Source organism: Camelus bactrianus, chromosome 8 (genome assembly GCF_048773025.1).
Source record: "Camelus bactrianus isolate YW-2024 breed Bactrian camel chromosome 8, ASM4877302v1, whole genome shotgun sequence".
NCBI lineage: Eukaryota > Metazoa > Chordata > Mammalia > Artiodactyla > Camelidae > Camelus > Camelus bactrianus.
Genome location: NC_133546.1, coordinates 38680134 through 38705278, shown reverse-complemented (window position 1 = coordinate 38705278; position 25145 = coordinate 38680134). Strand labels below are relative to the sequence as shown.

Here is a 25145-nt window from a genome sequence, read left to right as displayed (position 1 = left end):
CATAATAGGTGGGTCCTCCTGCTGATTTGGGTCAGATTCTGCAGTTCTCCCCAACTCCTTATTTTGACGAGGCCTCCATCATCTTTTGGGCTGCAAGCCTCAGGGCAGGAAGAGGGTGGAATAAAGGAAGACCCACCGGTGAATCTTCAGCAGTGCATAGGCTGGAGAAGGAAGAAGGCCTCACTGGGCTTCAGATTCCCAGGATACCCACGTTGGGGCTTCTCCATAGGAAGCTTCGGGATACTGAGGCCGTCTTTTACCACTGCAGGGAGTTCCTTCTCCAGCAGATTTCTGCTTTCTTTCCCTTCAGCAGAAGGCAGAACTTCTGCCTTTGTTTCAGTGAAGCTGAACTCACCACATACATTTTGTAATTTGAATGCAATGTTTGCTCCTTAACCTCGCAGCCCAGCCAGTTGTTCTTGCTGTTAGATATCTGAGTGATTAACTTGGTCACTTTAATTTATGGAGCAACTTATTGGTCAATTGATTAACTTCAGTATTGAGAAAAGTCTTAAGAGAATTTCTTGTTTTAGTGAAGTAGTGATAATTCACTGAAATAGACTCTCTTTTGCCTCTTTGGCACTTTCAAGCTCCTGATACGGTACAGGGCACTTATTATTATAGTTATCTCAACATGTGACTTTCTCCCATCTGACTCTGAGCAGACTCAGCCATTGCTGCATTCATGTGTCAACAGCCAATGCTATGTCTGGTGTGTGGCAAGCACTTAATACAGTAGATCCTTGACGCTAATGATACATCCTGAGTCTATCAGGAACCTTCAGATCTGTGACTGGTATTAACTGAGATATGAATGTGGAATGATTGTCAGTCCCCAGCTGAACGATCTGCTCTTAAACAAAGTCCTCTCAGCATAAGCCTCAGATTCTACCAGGAGCATTTTGCATATATTATCTCATTTAATCAGGACATTAACCCCTGAAGTGAGTAATAGTATTTTCTCCACTGCAGATTGTTTCATGGCGTTGGCTTGCTAATAGACAAAACCACAAATGGTGACTCTGTGAATGCCAAGGGCCTACTGTGCAGGTATGGGTGGGTAGATGGATCGATGATTATATTACCAGAAAGAGGGGAATAAAAGTTACCTTGGTTCTTAGTCATCCAAAAAAAAAAAAAAAAAAAGAATTTCTAATGAGAGACAGAGAGCGTGATATAAACGGAAGATTTTATTAGTGAAGTAAAAGGTAGTAAAATATAGTCCACCCCCAAGGACTGGGGGTGGGCCAATCCAGGAGAGGAAAAATGGTGCCACTCCTTCCTTTTTTTCTGTTTTTATAACCTGGTTTAGGGGGTGTTTTTGTGATTGATTAATTGATTGACAGCTTATGTTCCTTGTATCAGGCGTGCCCATCTCTTTTACACAGGTTCTTACCCATGATGTGCACAGAGAAGCCTGTGGGAGGGGGCTCAAACTGCGGTGTTAATTACATTGTAATAAGCACTGGGTCAAGTTAAGCCGAGTCCTTCTCTCTACTGTGCAGCCACAGCGTTAGATTCTAGCCGGCTTCTTTGCTGGCCTTCATTTAGAGAGAGTAAGAGTTTTTAGAGCCCCTTATCCTGAGCACAGGGGTACTGCTATTTTCTGGGTTGCTCCCTCCCCCTTCCTCTCCCCTTGCCTGGTGCTCATGTCTATCTAATTGCCTAACAATTAGAAAAAGTAATTTGATTAGATGATGTATTTGCAAAGGGTTTTTCATGCTAATACATGAAACATTTTGACCAACAATGTTCAGAAGATAAAACTGAGAAACAGGAGATGAAATAACCTGGAATAATAGATACTATTTAATAATAAAGTCTTTTTGTTTGTTTGTTTTTTAGCTTTTCTCTCTTTCTCCATAGAAGGAATAAAATACATAAGGTGAAGATTATACTGGACTTTCTCAATCCTTAGTAAATATTAATTTCACTTACTTTTTGTATCTTTTTTTCTTTAACAGGTGATGGCTGTGGGCACATAGTGACCTACGAGGACAGTGGCACAATGACATCTAAGAATTATCCAGGGACTTACCCCAATCACACTGTTTGTGAAAAGACTATCACAGTACCGAAGGGGAAGAGATTGATTCTCAGGTTGGGAGATTTGGATATTGAATCCCAGACCTGTGCTTCTGACTACCTTCTCTTCATTAGCTCTTCTGATCAGTATGGTAAGAAAAGAGATCTGGGTATCTGTGGGTGCGGGAAAGTTTGAGATGTGGGGAGGAGGACAAATGATGTGTTCACTAGTGTTATAGCCTGGGAAGATCCGAAGAGCCACTTGCTCTTTGGATACTCTCAGGGTAGCTCACATGGATACCTTGGCGTCCTAAGCTGCAACAAAGACATCTGAGATGTTAGTATTAGGTTTACATGGGTTTCAGGAGCTTGGTTTGAGTTTATATCTTGCCAGGGAGAGAACTGGGGATGTATGGCATTTGGCTAAACCACCTACAGCTCATTCATTCATGTGACAAATAGTTATTGAACAGTGATCATGTGTTCAGGTACTGTGTGAAGGACCAGGTGGGATATGGCTGTGAAAAAACAAAGTTCCTCCTTCCATGGAGCTTACGCTGGTGGAGAGGCAGGTGGAGAATAAACAAATGCATCTATAATATGAGAGGTAGTGAGAAAGGAAGATAAGGAATAAGAAAAAAGAGTCTTCCTAAGGTGATACCGAGTCTGATTTTGAGTGTGTTTGTGCTACTTCGAATGGGGTGGTCGGGAAGGCATCTCCCATAAAGGGACATTGAGCAGAGACCTGGATGGAGTGAGTGAAGGGACCCTACACACACGTTTGGGGTTAGTTTTCTGTTTAAGTGCAAAGGACAGTTTCCAAAGTAACCTTTTTGTGCTTTGGGGTGTGCAGTTAGTGTGATGGAGTCTGAAATTACCATTGTCAGTGACCCTGCAATCCTTAGCCCAAGGAAACAGCTTGGGTTTAGACAATTTGAAAATATAGACAGAATCTTATAAACAGGTTCTTTTGAGATTCAAGATTTTCTGAAATTCTTTGTGTGTACAACTCCAAAAATGATACAGGTTTTAAGCAAAACCCTGTCCACCTGCTGGTTCTATGAGCCATTTCTCTCAAACACACAGCTTTCAAGGCTGTCTTTACCTTTGCACCCAGAGATTCCTCACTCCTCCCAGTGTGGTAGCCCAGACCAGCCCTGAGACTGTCCAGAGGTCTAAACTCACCTAGACCCTGCAGAGAAAAAACCTAAGCTTTTTTATCCTTGGGAGTATTATCTCTATTTTAATGATGGTTGAATTACTCTGACAGAGGAAAGATGATTGATTTCATATAATTAGTTGCAACTTTTTAAACTGGTTTGACTCAACTGGGAAACTTGAGAGTTTCAGGGATGCTTCCGGCCTCTGGGAACACTTACTGTTCAGTGAGCTCTGGTTAATCAAATATGTGTGAATTTATGGAGACCGTCTTTAGGGAATCCCTTACTAGCCAGGAAATTTCGTTCCCATTCAGAGGAGGGTGTCGAGTGTCAGAGCTCTAGTGTAAAAGGCGAGGGAAAGTGCGGCAGGGTCAGAAATGGCTTTTCCACCCTGGTCTCCCTGGGGAAGCATCTACCTTCCCGGAAGAGGGGTAGTTGATTCCACTTGCTGACAGAGCAGCAGAGTGGTCCTCGCTGCTGCTTTGGGTCTATCTCAGCTCAGAGGCTGAGGTGAGAAGAACTGGAGAGGAGAGCAAATTGTCCTGAAATGGGATTGGAGGATGGACGTGGCTTTCCCACACCCAGGCGTTTGTTCCATCATCTGTGATGTACACTCACAAATGTACAAAAGGGAGGCAAAGCCTGGGATTAACTCCATTTTGGGAGCTGGGTTACAATTTGATTGTGGTCAGCCTCAGGGCATTCTCTTCCACATTTCTAGCTTCCTGAATTTTTAAGATTTAGACTCTTCATTAGAAAATGAGGAATGAATTGCATTTTACTTCAGTAAAGCCCAGTAAGTTCATTTTTCTTTTGAAGTTTTTTTTTCTACATAGTTATGTTTGTCTTTTAAAACAAAATATGTGCTCATTATAGAAATAAATATATTCATTGTGTGATAGGCACATGCTTGGCCCTTACATAGATTTTCTGGAATCTTTACATCCACCCTGCAAGGTAAATATGACTAACTCCTTTTTACAAATAGGGAGACTGAGGTACACTGAGTTCTTTGGGTTTGTTTGTGTGTTTTTAAAGTAACATACTGATGATCACACAGCCAGTTAAGGACTGAAAGGAAAATTCATATCTGTGTCTTTGTGGCTCCAAGACATCTGTTTGCAGATGTCTTCTCCTCTCCCAGCCCCAGCACCCGAAGAAAACCACAGTGCATTATTGCCCATCCCAGGTGGATCAACCCAGTATTACACTGTAGAGCAGTTTTGCCTAAACCGGAGATGTAGTTAATATTTTGGATTGGAGATGTTCTTAAGATAAAATGTTTAATGATGCTCAGAATTTCTTTCTTTTGAGGCTACTTTAAAGCTTCCCTGATTGGTCATGTTAAGGCAAGTCCAACAGACAAGAAGAAGAGAAATCAGCAATAAATGGAATACACGGAAAGGAAATTAGAATATTTCAATCCTGTAAGCTTATTTTAAAAGAACTAAAGAGTTTAAGGCCACATATAGCAGGTGTACACAAGCATATGCCTGTATGCTGCATGTATATGTTTGTGTCTTTTGTGGTTTTAAAGAGCATTCTGGGAGGAGCCACTTCTTTATATGTGGACTTACAATATTTAATCTAGTGACTTGAATGGAGTAGATACTCCATGAATAAGTGATTTTAAAAGTGAATTGACAAGTTCAGTGGAAAGGAACCATTTAAGTAAAACGTATAATACTTGGAATATTAAACCCCTAAAACTGCTATTTGTTGAAAGGACTGTTAATGTGGAAAGCCGCTTATGACGAAGTGTTGAATAAAGTATGAATACACAGTAATGTTATAATAACAGGAAAAACCCTCTGAATAAAGTAAGATAGAACATAACTGGAGCAAACTGTTAAAGGGAGGACGTTAGAAGGTTCATCTGTGGGTATTGTTATGACTTCTCTCTGCTGTCGATTTTTTTCCTTAGTAAATACACGTTTCTTAGGAAAAAACAAGCAGATTTTCTTTGCCCAGGAACACTGACTTTAGACCTATATTTTAATTTAGTTACAATATCCCCCCGGTCAGTGTGAACTTCCTGGAGTAGTGCAGGCATCTGCAGAGGAGGAGATGAAGCAGAAGAGCTTTGTTTTCTTGTGCGAGCTCTGAGCTCAGGGAGCAGGCATTCCTGTGGGGCTATTGCCCAGCTCCCTGGAGTGTGGGAGGCCCTCTGCAGCTAGTGTGGCCGCAGGACTGCAATGGAGAGCCCTGGTGTCAGGGCAGGGTCGCAGGGATCCACAGCGCTGTGGCCCGGGACAGTGAGGGGGTGGGGGTCCCCACTGAAGTGCCCCTTGGGGGAACATATGTTCTGGAAGCCCTCCTGAAATTTGAGTGTACAGGGCTCTAGCACACAGTGACACGTGTGGCTGAAAAGCTGAATAGTTTCAGTTTATCCAGCTCAGGTTGTTTTTTTATTTTTTTAATTAATTGCATTGTCAAGAGATTTTAAGACTCAACACTATCAGGCTTTTAAATGAGGAGTTAATGTTTTGAAAAAGAATAATGTTTCTGGCATTAGTGTTTGGAAGCTCTGCCAAGAGTGGACTACTTGGAATGTGAGCACGTTAGCCACTGTGAATATGCTGAAGTTGTACAGTTTTGTGATGCAGTTCGTAATGGTTCACTGCCCCCTATGATTTTGTTTTAAATGTTTGGTTCATATACTTTGGATGCTTTCATAATCCACATTCATGGTAGCAGAGTGCCCTGTGAACAATTGTGATCCACACCAGCTTTCACAGTAATCAAGCAAAATATGCACTTGATCTCATTGATGCTGAAAGGCCAGATACAGATCAGATGGAGTTACTATCCTTCTGTCTGTCACATATTACACTCAGGACTGATATTTCAGATTCAAATATCAATTAGAACAGTGTTTTAATGGATGACACTGACACTGACTCTCCCTTTCAAAATATCCTGGAAATAGGCAGGATACAGCAAAGTTGATTAAGTGTATCACTCTTACTTTAGAAAATTTGTTGTTTAAGAACAAAACACACTTTAAAAGATATTTTTAAACACAAACTTTTAAACTTATTAAAATAAAACATATATATTGACTTTCTTTTGAAAAATATTTTTGTTATTTGCTTATTGGGGGGATAAGGTTTATTTATTTAATTATTTTTCAGCGGAGGTATGGGGACTGAACCCAGGACCTTGTGCATGCTAGCAAGCACTCTACCACGGAGCTACTCTACCCCCCACCCCATACTGACTTTCAAGATCTTGTGTATCTATTTCTTATGGAAAGATCTTTCTGATTTCCCCCTCTCTCCTTTCACCAGTCTCCATTCCTTCCAGGCCATCCAAGGTTATCTTGCTAAATACTGCTGTAATAATTTCTTTCTTTCCTTATTTCAGAAATTGTCAGTTGTGCCCCCACTGCCTACAGACACTCGTTAGCATGGCCCTCTTCCCCACCCACATTTCCAGCCTCATCGCTGCGTCTCCTCCTCTCTGTGCCTTCTCCTAAACACATTTGATGATGTTATTCCTTCCATGTGTCCCTCCCTCTCTTTCCTCCCTCGCTTTTCTCCCCCTACACACACACACACACACAGAGAGAGAGAGAGAGAGAGAAAAGGCAAACCAAATCCAATGCTCTTACCCTAGAACCTCCTCCGATGTCCATCAGGTTCAGTCACTTCTCCTTTTGGGCTCATGTTGTTTTTCTAAGCCTTTAGTAGAGCACCTATCTCAGGCTGAGATCATTATTTTAGCTTCCCTACCAGATGGGAGGTTCCTGAGCAAGGAACTGCATTTATTCATCTTTTGAGTAGCCCCTACTGCTTAGCATAGTCTTATACATAGGTTCTCCATCAGTGTTTAATGAATCTGGCTGCATGTAGCTTGAATTTGGCAAGCATTATATATTTAAAAATCTATTACACATTTAAAAAGATAGAGTGTCTTTAGTCACACTGTAGGAAGAGTCACAGTAAGATTGCTCAATCTGTAAATATCACTTCTGCATTAAAAGACTTATTTACATAAAATTTTCAGACTCTACTTATTATATGGAAAAGACCATGGAACAGTGTAGAAGGTGCATGCGGTGGAACATTCGGCTCTGTCTGTACACTGGGCTGGCATCCTAGATTACTTACTCCCTTCCGCCTCACAATAGCCCTGTAAGAGCATGCTTGTTATTCCCACGTAAGGTAACTGAAGCTCAAAGAGATCATGTAACTTGCTCACAATCACTTAAGTAGATCTGGGATTCAAGTCTGGGCATTTGACTCCGGAGATCCCACTCCTTGCACTGTGTTTCCCGTTCAGTGTGACAAAAGCCATCTGACCCCGTGCCTTGTGCAGAAGACGTGAGCTGTAGTCCTTGTCTGTCATTTGCTGAAGACATGGAAACCCCTGCAGGCCTTCCCCCAGGGGTATCCTGAGAATAAAATGGAGTGCTTAGAAATCACTCACACACAGAGAGCTAGGATAAATTTAAGGTTTTAAAAAAATGCTTCTTAGTCAAAAAAGAATAAGGGAGAGAGACATCATCTCATGGTCAGTGAACCTAATGGTTGTCAGTTCAATTGGCTGTGTTGTGCTAAGTGATTTGCACTATAGAGAAACCAGGAAGTTCCAGAATTGTTCTCTTACATTTCCTGTACGTCCACCTCCATTCCCAGTATTTTTTTAGCCATTGTCAGTGACTTAGAAGTACAACGATGTGAAGTCAACTGTTAATATTTGTATTATACGGGGACAAGAGAAATGGGGAAAGCAGGAAACAATACTAAGTGTTTTGACTTACAATTGCAACAAGGTATCTGTGATAATACTTTAGAATGATACCTGTCTGGGATATTGCAGTCAGAGCTAAGCATTATGCCTTAGCTGACAATTTTTAAAAAAATTCCAAATAGCGTAAAACACAAGATTGGCGGCCTCTGTTTTAAAAATGGTTTACGTCTCACAGCCATATTATGGACAATGCAAAATTCTGTGACTTTTAAAGATGAAACAAAAGGTTTTGAAGAAATTTCCAGCTTAAGAAAAGCTGTTTTGGGACTCAGACGCCCAGAAGGGCATTCTTCTCTGGCTGGGGCTACTCTGGTGGAAATTCTTCAGAAGGACTGCTTTTGGTTTGTTTTATTTTACCTTTTATGCCAAGATAGAATTCAGAAAGAATTATAAACATATGAAAAAAAAAAAAGGTTATATCAGCCAGATGTTCCATGCGAGGTGTCTCATTAACAAAACCATAAGCGTCAAGGAGAAAAAAAGTATTGGCCGCCTCCTCCTCCTTTTCCCCAAACACCTCCCTGGAGACACACCGTAATTCATTTCAGTGAATTCCCATCTTTTGTTGGGAGAGAAGCAATGGCCTAGGTGGGTTCCAGTATGAAGGCACTTCCTGACCTGAGTCTCATAGCCCCAAGGAAAGCCTCACCTTTGTCTAGGAATCTGCCTACTTCATTTATCTTCTGTCACCGATTTTTGTCTGGAAACCAGAGACCAAAACTCTCCAGGGATACCACTTACATTCTTACGTGACTATGGTTTTAATGACACAGTCCAGGAATATCCCTTTTTGATGCTAATTTCTCTCCTTTTCAAAGAAAATGGCCTAGAAAATTCTGTAATTTTGTACAGTGACCTGATTGCAATTAGCAAGCAAGGGCAACCCTGCCATTTGACTGCAGTGAAAAAACAAATGGAAAGCAGACACAAATCCGATGGCGTTGGCACCTTCAGCACTTCTGGAGACTGTTTTATCAGCACGCCTCTGCATGCAGACCTGGGCCGCGCCAGGTACCTCTGTCCTGGCAGCTGGCCGATCATGCGCCCTGAGGCTGACTGTGTGGTCGCACCCAGGGAGCATCACTTGGTCTCCTCAGCACGCTCTTATCTGTCATGAGAAATCACACGTGTGCTTAAGAAGTTGCTCATAAGGTTAATGAAAGTTGTTAGGAGTTTTTTGTTGTTATTGTTGTTCATTCTGATTTATGACCAGTCTCTCAAGAGCCAGGTTTTTATTTCGTCTGTTTTTCACCACCGAGAGCGTGGTTATGGAGAGGGAGGGGGTCTCTTTGGTATCTTTTAACAGAATGAATACCATTTTTTAAACACATCTTTTTCACTGATGAAACATTAACTGAAACACATCTTTTTCACTGATGAAACATTAACTTAGTGTTATCAGTTTCAGACCAAAAGCATAGGCCCACCTGAAATGACTTGGAACCGTTATTAAGCAAACTGTTGCCTTGTAGTGTCCAGAGATGTGGGCAGGCAGGGTGTGGAGAATGCAGAGGAGGAAAAGTTGCTGCACGGATTGTCAGATTGCCAGGGAATCCAGAGGACTGGCTCCAGGCAGGCAGTTCATTCTTCCCTGTGGGACAGTTTGCTTTTATTCCCATGTGGGAAAATAAAGGGTTTCCCCTCTCAGCTGCTCACGGGACAGGGGATATGTTGAGAAGAACTGGCCTACTGTGCTCAAAGCAGGCAGCTCCTGCAGTTCTGGGCCCTTTATTCCTTTTGTCCAAGGAATCAGTCCATTGTCTGCTAGCTCTTGGTCTCATGTCTGGTGCCAAATGCCGCGGTGCTGTTCCATTTGGTGTCCTTGATAGCTTTTCCCACAGTCCCACGCTCGTTACCCTTCACGAGAGGTAGAAGGATTTATTTGTCCTGATTTTTCTGCCGACTTGATGAACTGCCTTTGTGCTGTCTCCCAGTTGGGTGGGAATTTGGGACTCCGAAGATGGAACTTGCATCCCTGACAAGGATAGAGGCGAGGGAAGGTTGGAGTGAGACTGCAAGTTCAAGTTCTGTGAGACACGCACACTGCCAGGTGTGAAGCAAACATCCATGCGGATGGTACTCTTAGGTCTGCTGAATGTCTTCAGACCCCTCACGAAGGGCTGGGGTTCAGCCTGGCTGTGAGTTGAGGCATCACTCACACGCAGAGTGCTTGGATAAATTTAAGGTTTTTAAAAAATGCTTCTTAGTGAAACAGTGGTCAAAGCTAGAAGTCACCTCTGAGCTCTTGTGTGGGTTTCCAATGACACTGGCATTGTGAACGTTCAAATACAGGTGTAGATCCTTTTTAAAAATTGGGACAGAGAGTACTAACAGTGAAATACATCGTTTGGGCAGGCGTGAGTGGAGAAAGGCTTTCACAAGGAAAGATTTCATCCTCAAGGGAGTCTGGCTGAAAACTGAGAACATTGCTTAAGACAGGCTTGTATGAGCCTTTTGTGGTTTCCCATTATTTTTCCATCTCACTGCCGGTCACATTTTTCTCTGTTCATCTCTTCCCTTTTAATGCTAGGAATGCAGTTACTAATTTCCAGTCTGTGAAAAGGAATCTTTATCTGTCAGACCTTCAGACAGGCAACCATTTGGATGTTTTGCCAAAGGCCATGCAGCAGCCAGTCCTTGGCTTCTGTTCCCCACCCTGGACTGAAACTGCCTCCTGCTGTTGGGATGGCTGTGCCGTGATGAACCTATCAAATAACTTTTAATGACGGCGATTATACAGAGAGGGTATCCTATCCCTGCTGGGTTTCATTACGTTTTTGCAGCACATCAATGAGAATTTGAGAGGGATTGGTGCCTGTGGGGTAAGGGTGATTAAAGGAGTGTGCGTGTTTAAATTTTCTTCCTTTGACCTTCTTCCAGAAACATTTACCTACCATGCCTATCGTGACTTTGGGAGGATTAAACCAAATTAGAATTTTACTATATTTACACATTTTTGAGCTGGGAAATTATATGTATTGCACAGCAACTTAGTTCTTAGCATATGCTCTTACCTATTTGTGTAAAGTATTTATAATTTTGCAACCTTTCACCTGTTCCATGAAAATCTTAAAAAAAAAAAAAATCCAATTGTGCAGCCATGAGAAAGAAGTCTTGTCAGTTGCAACAACATGGATGGATCTTGAGCACCTTACTCTCAGTGAGGTAACTCAGACAGAAAAAGACAAGTGCTATAAGATCTCACTTATATGTGGAATATAACAAAGGCAGGCTTGTTTAAAAAAAAAAAGAGAGAGTAAAAAGGTGATTACCAGGGGGTGAGTGGTAAGGGGAAAGGACAGATGTTGTTTAAGGGTACAAACTTGCAACGAGTGGTAAATAAGCCCTAGAGATTTAATGCAGACTATAGTGAATACAGACAACAATACTGTATTATAATCATACAACTTGCTTAAGAGACTAAAACTTAATTATTCCAGACACTCCAAAGAAATGACAGTTATATAATGTGACAGAGGTGCTAATTAACACTACCATGACAGTCATATTACAGTATGTAAATGTACCAAATTAACATGTTGTTTACCTTAAATTACACAGTGTTATATGCCAAATATATCTCCAAACAAGTTCTCACTGGTAATCAATTTAGCCTTGCCTTCTTCACTGTTTTCGTTAGAACTCACTAGAATGCTATAGAAATTTAAGGTAAGATTGGGATGGTATCGTCATCACTATTTGGAGAAGAGTACATATGCTTTTATTTCTTCTTGGAAAAGGTCATTATGGTTAGAAAAATATTCTGATGTATTAATCACAACAAGTTACTAGTTATTTCATCGTTGTTCTTAGGTTTGCAAAGCAAAGCAAGGATCTTCACTTAACCTGTGCCAAGAACCAAGGAATTTGAAACATATATAAAACAAACTGGGAATAAGTTGCAAAAGTCAAGAACAGTAATCTGACTCACTTTAATTTTGCAAAGATGCTTACCATTCTCCTTCGCTGTACAAAAATGGATTTAGTATAAATTGCCTATCTTCCATGCTTGTGAGCACACTTAAAATTCATAAAAATCCATATATCCAATTACACAAATGATTTTCTTTCCTCTCTTGTTTTTCTATATTTCCCTTCCTCACTCTTCATGATATTTTTAAATGACAGGATTAAATATTGTATATATCTTTACAATCAGGTTTGGTTTTTTAAAACTGTTGCAAATAGGGGGGAAATATAGCTCAGTGATAGAGCACATGCTTAGCATACATCAGGTCCTGGGTTTATTCCCAAGTACCTCCACTAACAAAACAAAAAAACAAACAAATAAAACCTGTTGCAAATAAAGCAAATTATTCTACAAAGAATGTATTATACTCTTAATTACATAATTTATACTGTGGTATTTCAAAAGCATTAGAAGTTATTCTGCTTTTTTATAAACTTCATTTTTTAAAAATTGAAGTACAGTTAGATACAATGTGTCAATTTCTGGTGTATAGCATAATGTTTCAGTCATACGTATACATTCATATATCCATTTTCATATTCTTTTTCATTATAGGTTACTACAAGATATTGAATATAGTTCTGTATGCTATACAGAAGAAATTTGTTTTTTATCTATTTTATATAGTAGTTAATATCTGCAAATCTCAAACTCCCAATTTATCCCTCCCCACCCCCTTCCCCCTTGGTAACCATAAGTTTGTTTACTATGTCTTTGAGTCTGTTTGTTTTGTAGATAAGTTCATGTATCTCCTTTTTTCTTTTCTTTTTTTCTTTTTTTGGATTCCACATATGAGTGATATCATGTGGTATTTTTCTTTCTCTTTCTGGCTTACTTAGAATGACAATCTCCAGATCCATCAATGTTGCTGCAAATGGCCTTATTTTATTCTTTTTTATTCCATTGTATAAATATACCACAGCTTCTTTATCCAGTCCTCTGTTGATGGACATCTAGATTGCTTCCATGTCTTGGCCATTGTAAATAGTGCTGCTACGAATATTGGGGTACATACATCTTTTCGAATTAGAGTTTTCTCCAGATACATGCTCAGAAGTGGGATTGCTGGATCATAAGGTAACTCTATTTTTAGTTTTTAAAGGACTCTCCAGATTGTTTTCCAGAGTGGCTGCACCAAATTATATTCCAACAGTGTGGGAGGATTCCCTTTCCCCACACCCTCTCCAGTATTTATTATTTGTATACTTTTTAATGATGCCCATTCTGTCCAGTTTGAGGTGATACCTCATTGTAGTTTTGATTTGCATTTCTCTAATAGTGATTGAGCATCTTCTAATGTGCCTATTGTCCATCTGTATGTCTTCATTGGAAAAATGTCTGTTTAGGTCTTCTGCACATTTTTTTATTGGGTTGTTTGTTTTTTTGTTATTGAGTTGTATGACCTGTTTGAGTATTTTGGAAATTTAGCGTTTGTCAGTCACATCGTTTGCAAATATTTTCTCCCCTTTCTCAGGTTGTATTTTCATTTTGTTTATGATTTCCTCTGCTGTGCAAAAATATAAGTTTGATTAGGTCCCATTTGTTTATGTTTACTTTTATTTCTATTTCCTTGGGAGACTGACCTAAGAAAACATTGGTACAATTTATGTCAGAGAATGTTTTGCCTATATTCCCTTCTAGGAGTTTTATGGTGTTATGTCTTATATTTAAGTCTTTAAGCCATTTTGAGTTTATTTTTATGTATGGTGTAGGGAGTGTTCTAACTTCATTTACTTACATGTGGCTGTCCAGCTTTCCCAACACCACTTGCTGAAGAGACTGTCTTTTCTCCATTGTGCGTTCTGGCCTCCTTTGTTGAAGATTAATTGCCCACAGGTGTGTGGATTTATTTCTGGGGTCTCTATCCTTTCCCAGTGATCCATATGTCTGTTTTTATGCCAATACCTATGCTGTTTTGATTACTGGAGCTTTGTAGTATCTGAAGCCTGGGAGGGTTATGCCTCCAGCTCAGTTATTTTTTCTCAGGATTGTTTTCACAATTCTGGGTCTTTTATGATCCCATATACATTTTAGGATTATTTGTTCTAGTTCTGTGAAAAATGTCATGGATAATTTGATAGGGATTACATTAAATCTGTAGATTGCTTTGGGTAGTATGCCATTTAACAATATTAATTCTTCCAATCCTAGAGCATGGGATGTCTTCCCATTTCTTTGAATCATCTTCAGTTTCCTTTATCAGTGTTTTATAGTTCTCATCATGTTAAGTCTTTAACCTCGTTGGTCAGGTTTATTCCAAAGTATTTTATTTTTCTTGATGCAATTTTAAAAGGGATTTTTAAAAAGTTTCCCTTTCTGATATTTCATTGTTAGTACAAAGAAATGCAACAGATTTCTGTAAATCTTGTATCCTGCTACCTTGATAAATTCGTTTATCAATTCTAGTAGTTTTTGTGTGGAGTCTTTAGGGTTTTCTATGTATAGTATCATATTATCTGCATATAATGATAATTTTATGTCTTTCCTTCCAATTTGGATCCCTTTTATTTCTTTTTCTTGTTTGATTGCTGTCTAGGACTTCAGTACTACGTTGAATAGAAGTGGTGAGGGTCGGCATCCTTGCCTTGTTTCAGATTTTAGCAGAAAGCCTTTCAGCTTTTCACCATTAAGTAGTATGTTGGCTGTGGGTTTGTCATATTTAGCTTTTATTATGTTGAGATGTGTTCCCTCTATACCCACTTTGCTAAGAGTTTTTATCATAAATGGATGTTGAATTTTATCCAGTGCTTTTTCTGCGTCTATTGAGATGATGTGATTTTTGTCCTTTCTTTTATTGATGTGATGTATCACATTGATTAATTTGCACATATTGAACCATTCTTGTGTCCCTGGGATGAATCCAAGTTGATCATACTGTATGATCTTTTTTATATGTTGTTGGATTTGGTTTGCTAATATTTTGTTGAGAAGTTTTGCATCCCTATTCATCAAAGATGAATGGCCTACAATTTGTTTTTGGTAGTATCTTTGTCTAGTTTTGGTATCAGGGTGATGGTGGCTTCGTAGAATGACCTTGGAGCATTTCCTCAACTTCAGTCTTTTGGAAGAGTTTGAGAAGGCTTGGTATAAGTTCTTCATTGTATGTTTGATAGAATCCTCTAGTTAAGCTGTCCAGTCTTGGACTTTTGTTTGCAAAAAGTTTTTTTTTGTTGTTGTTTGTTTTGTTTTTAAAGATTCTAATTCACTTTTAGTGATCAGTTTATTCAAATTATCTATTTCTTCTTGGTTCGATTTTGGTGGGCCTTATGTTTCTGGACGCTTGTCCATTTCTGCTCGGTAGTTTAATTTGTTGACGTATAATTGTTTGTTGTATTCTGTTATGATTTTTTGTATTTCTGCAGTGTCGGTTGTTATTTCTCCTCTTTTTTTTTTTTTTTTTTCTTATTTTATTTCTTTGGGTCCTCTCTTTTTTCTTCTTGGTCAACCTGTCTAAAGGTTTATTGATTTTGTTTATCCTTTCAAAAAACCAGCTTTTGGTTTTATTGATTTTTTTCTATTTTTTAATCTCTATTTTAATCTATTTCTTCCCTGATCTTTATTATTTCTTTCCTTCTGCTGACTTTAGGTTTTGTTTTTTCTTTTTTTTCCTAATTTTTTTAGGTGGTAGGTTGAATTGTTTGTTTGAGGTGTTTTTTGTTTGTTTGTTTTTGGAGGAAAGCTTGTATCACTATGACCTTCCCTCTCAGGACTGCTTTTGCTGCATCCTATAGATTTTGTGTTTTCATTGCCATTTGTTTTGAGGTATTTTTTAATTTCCTCTTTGATTTAATCATTGCCCCATTGGTTCTTTAGTAGCATGTTGTTTAGTCTCCATTTAATTGTTTTTTTTCTCATTTTCCTTTTTTTGGTTGATTTCTAGTTTCATGCCACTGTGAAAAGCAGAAAAGATGCTTGATAATTTCTATCCTCTTAAATTTGTTGAAGCTTGTTTTGTGTTCGAGTATGTAGTCTATCCTAGAGAATGTTCCATGTGCACTCGAAAAGAATGTGTATTCTGGGGGGTTTTTCTGGAAGGGGATGTAAATGTCCTGAAAATATTAGTTAAGTCTGACTCTTATTTTGTGTCATTTAGGATATCTGTTGCCTTACTGATTTTCTGTCTTGAAGATCTGTCCATTGATGTCAATGGGGTTTTAAAGTCTCCTAATATTATTGTATCTCCCTTTATGTCTGTATTAGTATTTGTTTTATATATTTAGATTCTGTGAGTTTCTTTGAACAAATTTAAGAATCTCCTAGATTATCATTTTTGTGAAAGCATTTTATTTACTACCTGTCTTAGTCTCCCCAGGCTGCTGTAACAAAATATCATAGACCGGATAGCTTATGAACAACAGACATTTATTTTTCACAGTCTGGAGGCTGGGAATTCCAAGATCATGGTGCTGGCAGATACGGTGTGGTGGCTGGTGAGAGCCCACTTCATGATTCATAGCCATCTCTCTGTGTCTTCACATGCTGGAAGGAGCAAGCAAGCTTTCTGGGGCCTCCCTTGCAAAAGCACTAATCCCATTCATGAGGGCTCTGCCCTTGTGAAACTAAGTACCTCCTTAAGGCCCCACTTCCTAATATCAGGACATTGGACATTAGGATTTTAGCATGAATTTGAGGGGGGACACCAACATTTAGACCATACTTTAAGCATATTTAGGAGGCCCCTAAAATACCACTTTTGTAATAACATTTTCTTTACTACTTAATGTGTTTGGTTTTTTGTTAGTTTTCTCTTTATGGAACTGAATCTATCTCTTAGGTTCTTTACAGTTAACTAGTTTCAACCTATGCTCATCTAGGGTCAGCCACTTCCCTCACCTTGGTTTGTCTGTATAAACAGGTTCACAATCAGTCACTAATTCTCAGTCTCAGTTTTAAGCAAAATTTCAATTGATTAAAGATTATAATCTTATGTATGTGTTGTCTGGTAAATTTGATCTTTAAGGGGAAAAAAAGCCATATACTAATTCTTTGTACTAGTCTAAATTTTAAAATGTGCTTCAAGTGTGCTTTGTTTGTAGGTCCGTATTGTGGGAGTATGACTGTTCCCAAAGAACTTTTGCTGAACACCAATGAAGTAACTGTTCGCTTTGAGAGTGGATCCCACATTTCTGGGCGGGGTTTTTTGCTAACCTATGCCAGCAGCGACCATCCAGGTATAGCAGAAGAACCAACACAAATCTATAAACCTTTATCTGTCTTAGAATTCCTTTTGTTAGTCACCATTTCTGGACAGAATGGTGACCTCAGATACAGAATTAAGATGTGAGGGAACAGGAATGCAGTGTCTTTGTAAGTAGTTATGTCTGAACTGCTGAATTGAGCACTTTCATAGCACATATTAGATTGATCAGCTGACTTATGTGGGAAAGAGTTGGTCTCATTTCCTAGAAACCTTGGATTGCATATCTTTGGGCCTAACCTTCTAACCTTTCTAAGGTCTGGCTATTCTTTGGTGCTCCCCTCCAAACCCTTTCTTAGCCTTGGGGACAAGCTTTTTAAGCAGTGACACCCCCCACCCTTCATACACACCAGTGCACCAGCATGGGAGGCATGCAAGTGTGAGGATGATAAAGTCATGTCACAGGGGGCCCTAACCAGTGAGCTGACACATGAGCAGGAGGGAAGAGGAGCATGAACACTGATGAGAAAGGAAAGCATGACCTCACGCCTGGGCCTCGTAACCCAGAGTAATTACCGTGTAGCCCAGAGTCTGCCCAGGGTCACAGATGTGCCCACAGTTCCTGCTCTCCATCTCCTCTAGCAGAAATACTCTGGGAAGAGGGTACCCCATTCGTTTCCCACCCAGTCAATCAGATCTGACCAATCCTAGCAGGCCCCAGCATGGCCAGTGCTCACCATATGTTTCTCCCTAAGAACTGTTGAAAAGATCAAGGAAAGAAAGAACTTATGCAGCAAGTGTGGAAACTATGCTAAGTCAATCTAAAAGCATCAAAATCTACAGTGTCTTAGAGTCTCCATTGCTGGGTATTGGTTCGATTTTACAAATTACTCCAGAGAGCACACGCCTTGTAAGTGCTTGATCCTCACTGGTCAAAGCTGATAGGTTATCTGTAGTTTCCCTAAACCCTGGCTTTGTGGTCACACAGATGTCACTAGCTAAACTGTTAAAATGTTCCTGAACCATCTCTGTGAACCACATTGTGCTATTGAAATTGTTTTCCTTTTGCCAGGGGAGGTTATACACCTGACCTTTGGAGGTATGTGGTAACAGTAATTAACCAGTGTTGGGTTTTTTGTTGGAAATAGATTCTGTTACCATTCACTAGAGAAATGCTGAAAAAGCATCAGTGATGGTAGAAAAGAAAAATCAAGGGAACTGATGAAATCCTGGAGATGGTGTCTCAGTAATTTATTTTTAAACAGAAGAGTTCAGATAACTAGATAATAAATAAATGCTTTCACAGAACTGGGTGTTATTTTAAATCTTTAGGGCACGAGTGTTCTAACTTCCATACATTCTGCTAATTGCAATTATCTTTATTTATGACAGATTTAATAACGTGTTTGGAACGAGCTAATCATTATTTGGACACAGAATACAGGTAATTACAGGGGTTCTCGCTGTGCAGCTGTCATTTGTTGCTGAACATTTTGTTTTCCTTGACATTAAACCAGAGAAATTACCTAATTTGTATTTAATTTAATTTTTAAAATAATCATCTATGTAGAACATAGATGTAGAACTAATGAGAAGTATTTGAAATGGTTTCTTATACAGCAGAGGTCAGTAAGCTTTTTCTGGCAAAGGCCAGATAGTAAATATTTTGTTTTGCAGGCAATGCGGTCTCTTTGGCATCTGTTCAGACAGCTTCTGTTGCCTTTGTAGCACAAAAGCAGCCATAGACAATGTGTGTGTGCATGAATGAGGGTGTCTGTGTTCCATTAAAACTTTATTTATAAAAAAAAGTGCAGGCTGGATTTGACACATGGGTCATAGTTTGCTGACCCCAGAGTTCTCTAGTACCACTGAGCCAAGATGGAGTCTAGAGTGCATTTTTTACCTGACCAGCATTTGGAAGTGACTTTTGTAATTCTGGAGGGGGTTCATTTTCTCTTTCCCACAAAAAAGAAACCTACTGAGAATAGGAGATGAAAATTTTCATCCCAACTTTACTTTCACTGGAAAGGAAAAATTACTTAATCTTGTTGATGTACATTTTCTTATCTCTAAAGTAGAAGGGTCTGGGGGGGGGGGTTTCTCAGCCTTGGCACGGTTGATATTTTGCATGGATGATTTCTGTTGTGAGGAGCTGTTCTGCGCGTTGTGGACATTTAGCAGCATCCCTGGCCTAGGTATTCGGTGTGCCATTTGTGATAAGTCTCTCTAGACATTTCCAAATGTCTCCTGATGGGCAGAAGTCACCTCTAGTTGAGAACCATTGGCCTAGAAGCCATTGTCAACAAAAACACGAACAACAATGCTAACTCTTCAGAGTGTTTTCTTGGCACCAGGTACAGCTGGCTGGATTTAGCATATAGATGGCTCATGTGCATGTTCCAATATGCTGACAAGGCGGGTTCTCTTACACCCCCAAAACAGAGGCACGAAGCAATTAAGTAACTGGCTTAGGGCTACACAATAAGTAACTTCCCCAAAAGTCAAGCTCAAGAGTCCATGGTCCTAACCATCTGACTTGTAATCAATGAGATTCTTTTATATGCAGAATCAACTTCATGGTTTACTAATATGAAGTCTAGCACATAAAAGACAAAAATGAAAAGGACAAATAATTAAATGTTGCCCTTAAAGTTGTCGTTCATCCAATACAGATGCTCACCAACATCTTCCCTCCAGCCATACGTGTACAATCCCTGTGGTGACAGGGCCTCTGAGCATCAGCAGTCATTTCCTGTCCTCTCAAAGAAAGGGATACATTCATCTCTACAGTGTGATGTTGCGGTGCCAGGTCACCTAAGCTGTAGTCCAGCTGTTCTGTAGTGTCCGTTATAGATAAGGTGTGATGGCTAGTATAGGTCAGTAATCCTTCACCCATGACTGTGAAATGTAGAAAGTTTTAAAAGTCAAAAGATTTTTGTAACTCATCTGGTGGCAGTACCTGATTAATGTGACCTTAAATTCATCTGACAGCAAAAATTGGACTCAATTAAACATGAGGCTGTTCTGACTTCATATATATTTCACTCAATATGACTATCCAGGCATTCGATACAGAGATATTAATGTTTTGATTAATATTAGCAGACCTCACTGAAGTCTTGCATCATATGGATCATTGGCACTGTTTGACTTTTCTAAAACTCCCCAAATCCGGAATTCTGAAATACACCTGGCTCTAAGGATTAGGATAAGAAGCTGTAAACCTGTAATAGGATTCTTGTCATTTTTATTTCTTAATTCCTTGATGTTTTGCTGCAGTGCTGGATTCCCTTAGGTCAATGGGGGAGAATTATGAAACCTTTATTTGGGTAATTTTGATAATTAGATGTTGTTACACATCTAATATGCTGAGTTAGCAGGAGGAAACTGAGAGGAAATAACATAAAAGCAGCTGCTATTTTGGAATCTGTTTGGGCTGGTACATTCTTCTTAAACAAACCAAGTGAACATGATTGTAATGTGGCATACATAGAAGCAAGGGCATATGGCATCCCTCTTCAAAGCTGTCAATGTTCATATAATATTTTGAGTTTCCTTTTGCATGTTTTTTGTAGATGTATAGCTGTCCCTCACAGCCTACTGATATGTTGACCCTGATGGAAACAGATGAAGAAACTGAATTTAAAAGGAATAATATGGTCACATGGCTAGTTAGGTAGTAACAGAGCCAAGGTCACTGCACCTAAGCCCCTTCAACTGAACCATATGCCAAGACATCTTTCTGGAAAGTTTCTTGAAAAATGACTCTGAAGTAAATGGAATCCTAATTTTAAATATATCTCTTTTAGTCAAACTCATAAAAACAAAGTAGAAAAGTAGTTGCCAGAGGCTGGGGGTTAGGGGAGATAGGGAGAGGTTCATAAAAGGGTATAAACTTTCAGCTGTAACATGAATAAGGTCTGAAGATCTAATGTATAACATGGTGACTATCGCTGATAACACCATATTGTATAATTGAAATTTGCTAAGAGAGTAGAACTTAAATGTTCTCACCAAAAATATATATATATATATATATATATGTGTATGTGTGTGTGTGTATACATACATGCATATACACGTGTGTGTGTGGTGATGGCTCTGTTAGTTAATTAGATGGGAGGAATCCTTTCACGGTGTGTGCATATATCAAACCATCACAGTGTATCCTTTTTATTTGTCAGTTATACGCCAATAAAGCTAAAATATATATATACCCTTTTTCTTCTGATTGCAAAAGTAATTTATAACTAATGTAGACCATCACTATCCAAGACTAGCCACATGTGGCTCTCAGGCACTTAAACCTGGCTAATTCAAATTGAGATGTGCTGTCACTATAAAACAGACTGCAGATTTTGAAGATTTACTATTAAAAAAAAAAAGACTGGAAGTATCTTGATAATTTTTTTCTGTTCATTACTTGTGGAAATGATAAAATTTGAATCTATTGAGTTAAATAGATCATATTATCGATATTAATTTTCCCTGTTACTTTTCACGTTTTTAATATGGCTACTAAATATTTAAATTTGCATGTCTGGTTTCCATTATGTTCTAATAGGATAATGCCTGTAGAATGAATCCAAATTTACAGAGTTAAATAACACAGAAAGTGAAGGTTCCTCAAAATCCTGCACTCAGAGAGAATCCAGAGATAGTCTTCCTTGTTTCCTTCTTGGCATAGAAAACATAGGTTGTTGTTTTATATATTTTACACATTTCTTTTTATAAAAACAAGATTAAGTTATATAGTGTTTAGAAACTTTACCTTTTTTCTTGAAAACATTTCTTGGACATCTTAAAATCAATTAAGATGCATTAGGGAAGCTCATTGTTTAATAGAGATTGTTATGAATCCTTACATAAAGCAAATAGTTATTGTGTTAAACTAGCCTTCAGATCAACATTTTAGATTAATCTGTTTTTACAAATCAGGCTTCTGACTTATTATTTAAAAGAAGATATCTCTGCATGTTGTATGGAGGAGAGAAAATACTTTTGTGTATAATTTAATATGTTTTAACTTAAGCACAACTTAATAAAATATAAACTCTGTTTTCTTTTCCCAGCAAGTTCTGCCCAGCGGGTTGTAGAGACATAGCAGGAGATATTTCTGGGAATGTGGTGGATGGATATAGAGATGTAAGTAACTGAGGGCAATTTTATGGCAGGGAGGGAATTAAAAAGAGTTAGTGCTTGTGGCTCTGCCTAAATTCATTACAAAGTGAAGTCAAGTAAGATATAAAACTTGGTAGATAGATGCACGGTTCTCTCTGTCCTGAGAATAAATGAAATAATACATATAAAACCCAATGTTACTCATGCAGTGGTTCCTATTTTTAGCATTTCCAGTTAAGCATTCTATAAGTGAAAGGGTTAAACAAAACCCTTTATTATACCCAAAGGGTATAATTCCATCCAGTTTCTATAAGAGATTACCCTTTTTCTTATAATTTATTTCTTTATTTTAATACTCCAATTGATTCATACAGTACAGGCAAGGACATGAACATTTTATGCCACAGAACAGAGACACTGTATCTGGGGCCAGTGAAGCCATTTGCCCTGCTCTTGTATATTACTTCCCTCCCTCTTTGCACCCCAGTTTCTTACGCCTATTGAGACACTCTGGATATTCCCAGAGAAAAATTAATTCACAAGAAATCATTTTCTGAAGTTTATGTTTTATATCCAGATACACAGTCCTTCATTTCTTACTGTTTACAGATTTCTATCCTGGAAATCTGATACCTGATTTTTTAAAATTTACATTGCTATTTAAAATAGTCAGGCTTATAATTTATGGAATCAGCTCAAGTTATTAGAAATATGGAAATCTGTCTAGTGATGGAACTTCTCTAAGAGTTACTGATACGTGTCTTTATGCATGGGGAAAACACAGCTTTTAGGGGATTGAGCGCTTATCTCCAGCAGGAGGGGAAAAACTTGGCTTTAATTTTGCTTTTAGCACATCCTGATTCTGGGAGCAGCAGATTTTGTGATTTTGCTCTTTGTTCCCTTTTTCACGCATTGTTTTGATTTACAGGATTGACACATGGTAGGTATTGATTTGACCTATAAACTATTTGAATCATAAAATGATTTACCATACCTCAGTTTGAAAATACACTTGGCACAGACTGAAGTCCTAAATGACTTCAGGAAATTAACTAAAAGAAATAAGAAGTTGAGGTATGGGTTTTCCCCCTGGCAATATGAAGTTTTAATTTATTATTTTGTAATGTGTAAGAAACTTATGAATTATGTACAATAAGAAAAATAGTATCATTTTCTTCCCTTTCTTTCATTGTTTATCTTGCCTCCTCTTGACAGAGTTGTCTTTTTCAGGGTAACAGGGTAACAGGTGAGTGGTGTCCCGCATGGTAGATCTGAGTACTTGATTGGCAAGTGCTAGCAAACAAGTTTCCTATTTGGTGCAATAACTGGCTTTACACCATTTGCTTTTAGATTGATTTTACCTGGAGGGAAAATTTGTATTTAGAAAGCTAACCTCTTCAAAGAGGTCTGAATAGTGTCTTCTTTGTATACATTGATATGGTGGGTATATTCGATATCTATTGCTACATATTACCAAAAACTTAGAAGCTTAAAACAATTTATGTTTTATCTCTCACTTTCTGTGGGTCAGGGGTTTGAGCTTGGCTTAGCTGAGTTCTCTGCTTCAGGAACACTCACAAGGGTGCATTCGAGGTGACACAAAGGTGTCAGTAGGGCTGCAGTTTCATCTGAGGCTTGCCTGGGGAAGGAACTGCTTCTAAGCTTATGTGATGGTGTTGGCAGCATTTGATTGTTCAAAGGGGTGGTGAAGGATGTGCCCCCTGCTGGTTTCCCTGGTAACCAATGAGCCAGCCTGACCTCAATTCTCCCATAACTGCTAACCTCCCCTGCCCCTGGGAGAAGACTGCCTCCATGTCCTCCCTGCCGTCTGCCACACATAGTGGAGTGTTGCTCTAGGACCTTGCTTTAGATGTGTAAAATTCCCCATCCATTAGACCCTAAAATATTCATGAGGTATTGTGAATTAAAGGCAGACAGTACATATTTGCCAGAGGCGAATACATTATATTGGTGAGTGATTGTCTCCAAGTGACGACAATGTGATTTTATGTTTTTCACATTTTCCAAAATTTCTATAATGAATGTATATTACTTCTCTAAAGAAAATGCTGTCATCATGGTAATTATGAAGACTATAGCAGCACTGAAGCAATTCATAGGATAGTGTCAACTGCTTAACAAATCACCTCAAAATTTAGTGGCTTGAACTGACAGCCGTGTTCCCTGCTGATGAGTTTGTGGGTCAGCAGTTTGGGCTGGTTGGTTCTTAAGCTCCCTTTGCCCAGAAATATTCCTGTAGCTCTACTCATGTGGCAGATCATCCGGGGCCCGAGTCTAAGGGGCCTCACCGACATGGGTGGCGGTTGGCAGGGCCACGTTACCTGCAGCAGAACAAAGCAAGCGACAGGGTCCTGTTCAGAGTCGGTGTGGGAGGTGACTACACAGGGCACGGCCACCATAGGCGTTATTCACTGGGAGCCATGAATACAGTAAATTACCTCCCTTCCTTCCTACCTAGTGGAAAGTTCCTAAGTTAGTCCACATAAATATGGTGACTCTGATGTTCTTCTCAAATAGTTACACAGTAATTTTCTTCCAAAGTTGTCTACTTTTTATTTAAATGAATTATAATTGAGCTATGTCATGGGTCCAGCAGGGATCCTGACCACAAGTTGTGACAAAGTGGAAAACTCCCACTGTAGTTCAGATGTGTTGATGAGTAATTTCTAAGCAATGATGTTGCTGTGTTTCAGACCTCTTTATTGTGCAAAGCCGCCATCCATGCGGGAATAATTGCAGATGAAGTGGGTGGTCAGATCAACGTGCTTCTGCAGAAAGGGATAAGTCGCTATGAAGGAATCCTGGCCAATGGTGTGCTCTCAAGGGAGTAAGTACTTTGCCTTTTGTTCTGAGTGGAAGGTAACCCTGCAGGCATAATTAATCAGCTCACAATTTTGAAAGAGCTGCAGGCCTGTGATACCAAGGGTTTGTCAACTGGGGAAAATATGTATGAGTG

The 25145-nt window shown here is 39.1% G+C and overlaps 1 protein-coding gene across 3 annotated transcripts in view; it reads left to right on the top strand.

Moving 5' to 3' along the window:
• DCBLD1 (discoidin, CUB and LCCL domain containing 1) overlaps positions 1 to 25145 on the top strand; it is a 53350-nt gene that overhangs the window by 14137 nt on the left and 14068 nt on the right. For all 3 annotated transcript variants that reach the window (XR_012508655.1, XM_074368434.1, XM_074368433.1), the window contains exons 2-6: positions 1965 to 2177; positions 16947 to 17081; positions 18440 to 18491; positions 22120 to 22192; positions 24883 to 25016. Coding sequence is in view for 2 of the 3 variants with exons in the window: in XM_074368434.1 (XP_074224535.1) it covers positions 1965 to 2177; positions 16947 to 17081; positions 18440 to 18491; positions 22120 to 22192; positions 24883 to 25016 (607 nt within the window). In the remaining variant the exon portion in view is untranslated. The remainder of the gene's footprint in view (positions 1 to 1964; positions 2178 to 16946; positions 17082 to 18439; positions 18492 to 22119; positions 22193 to 24882; positions 25017 to 25145) is intronic.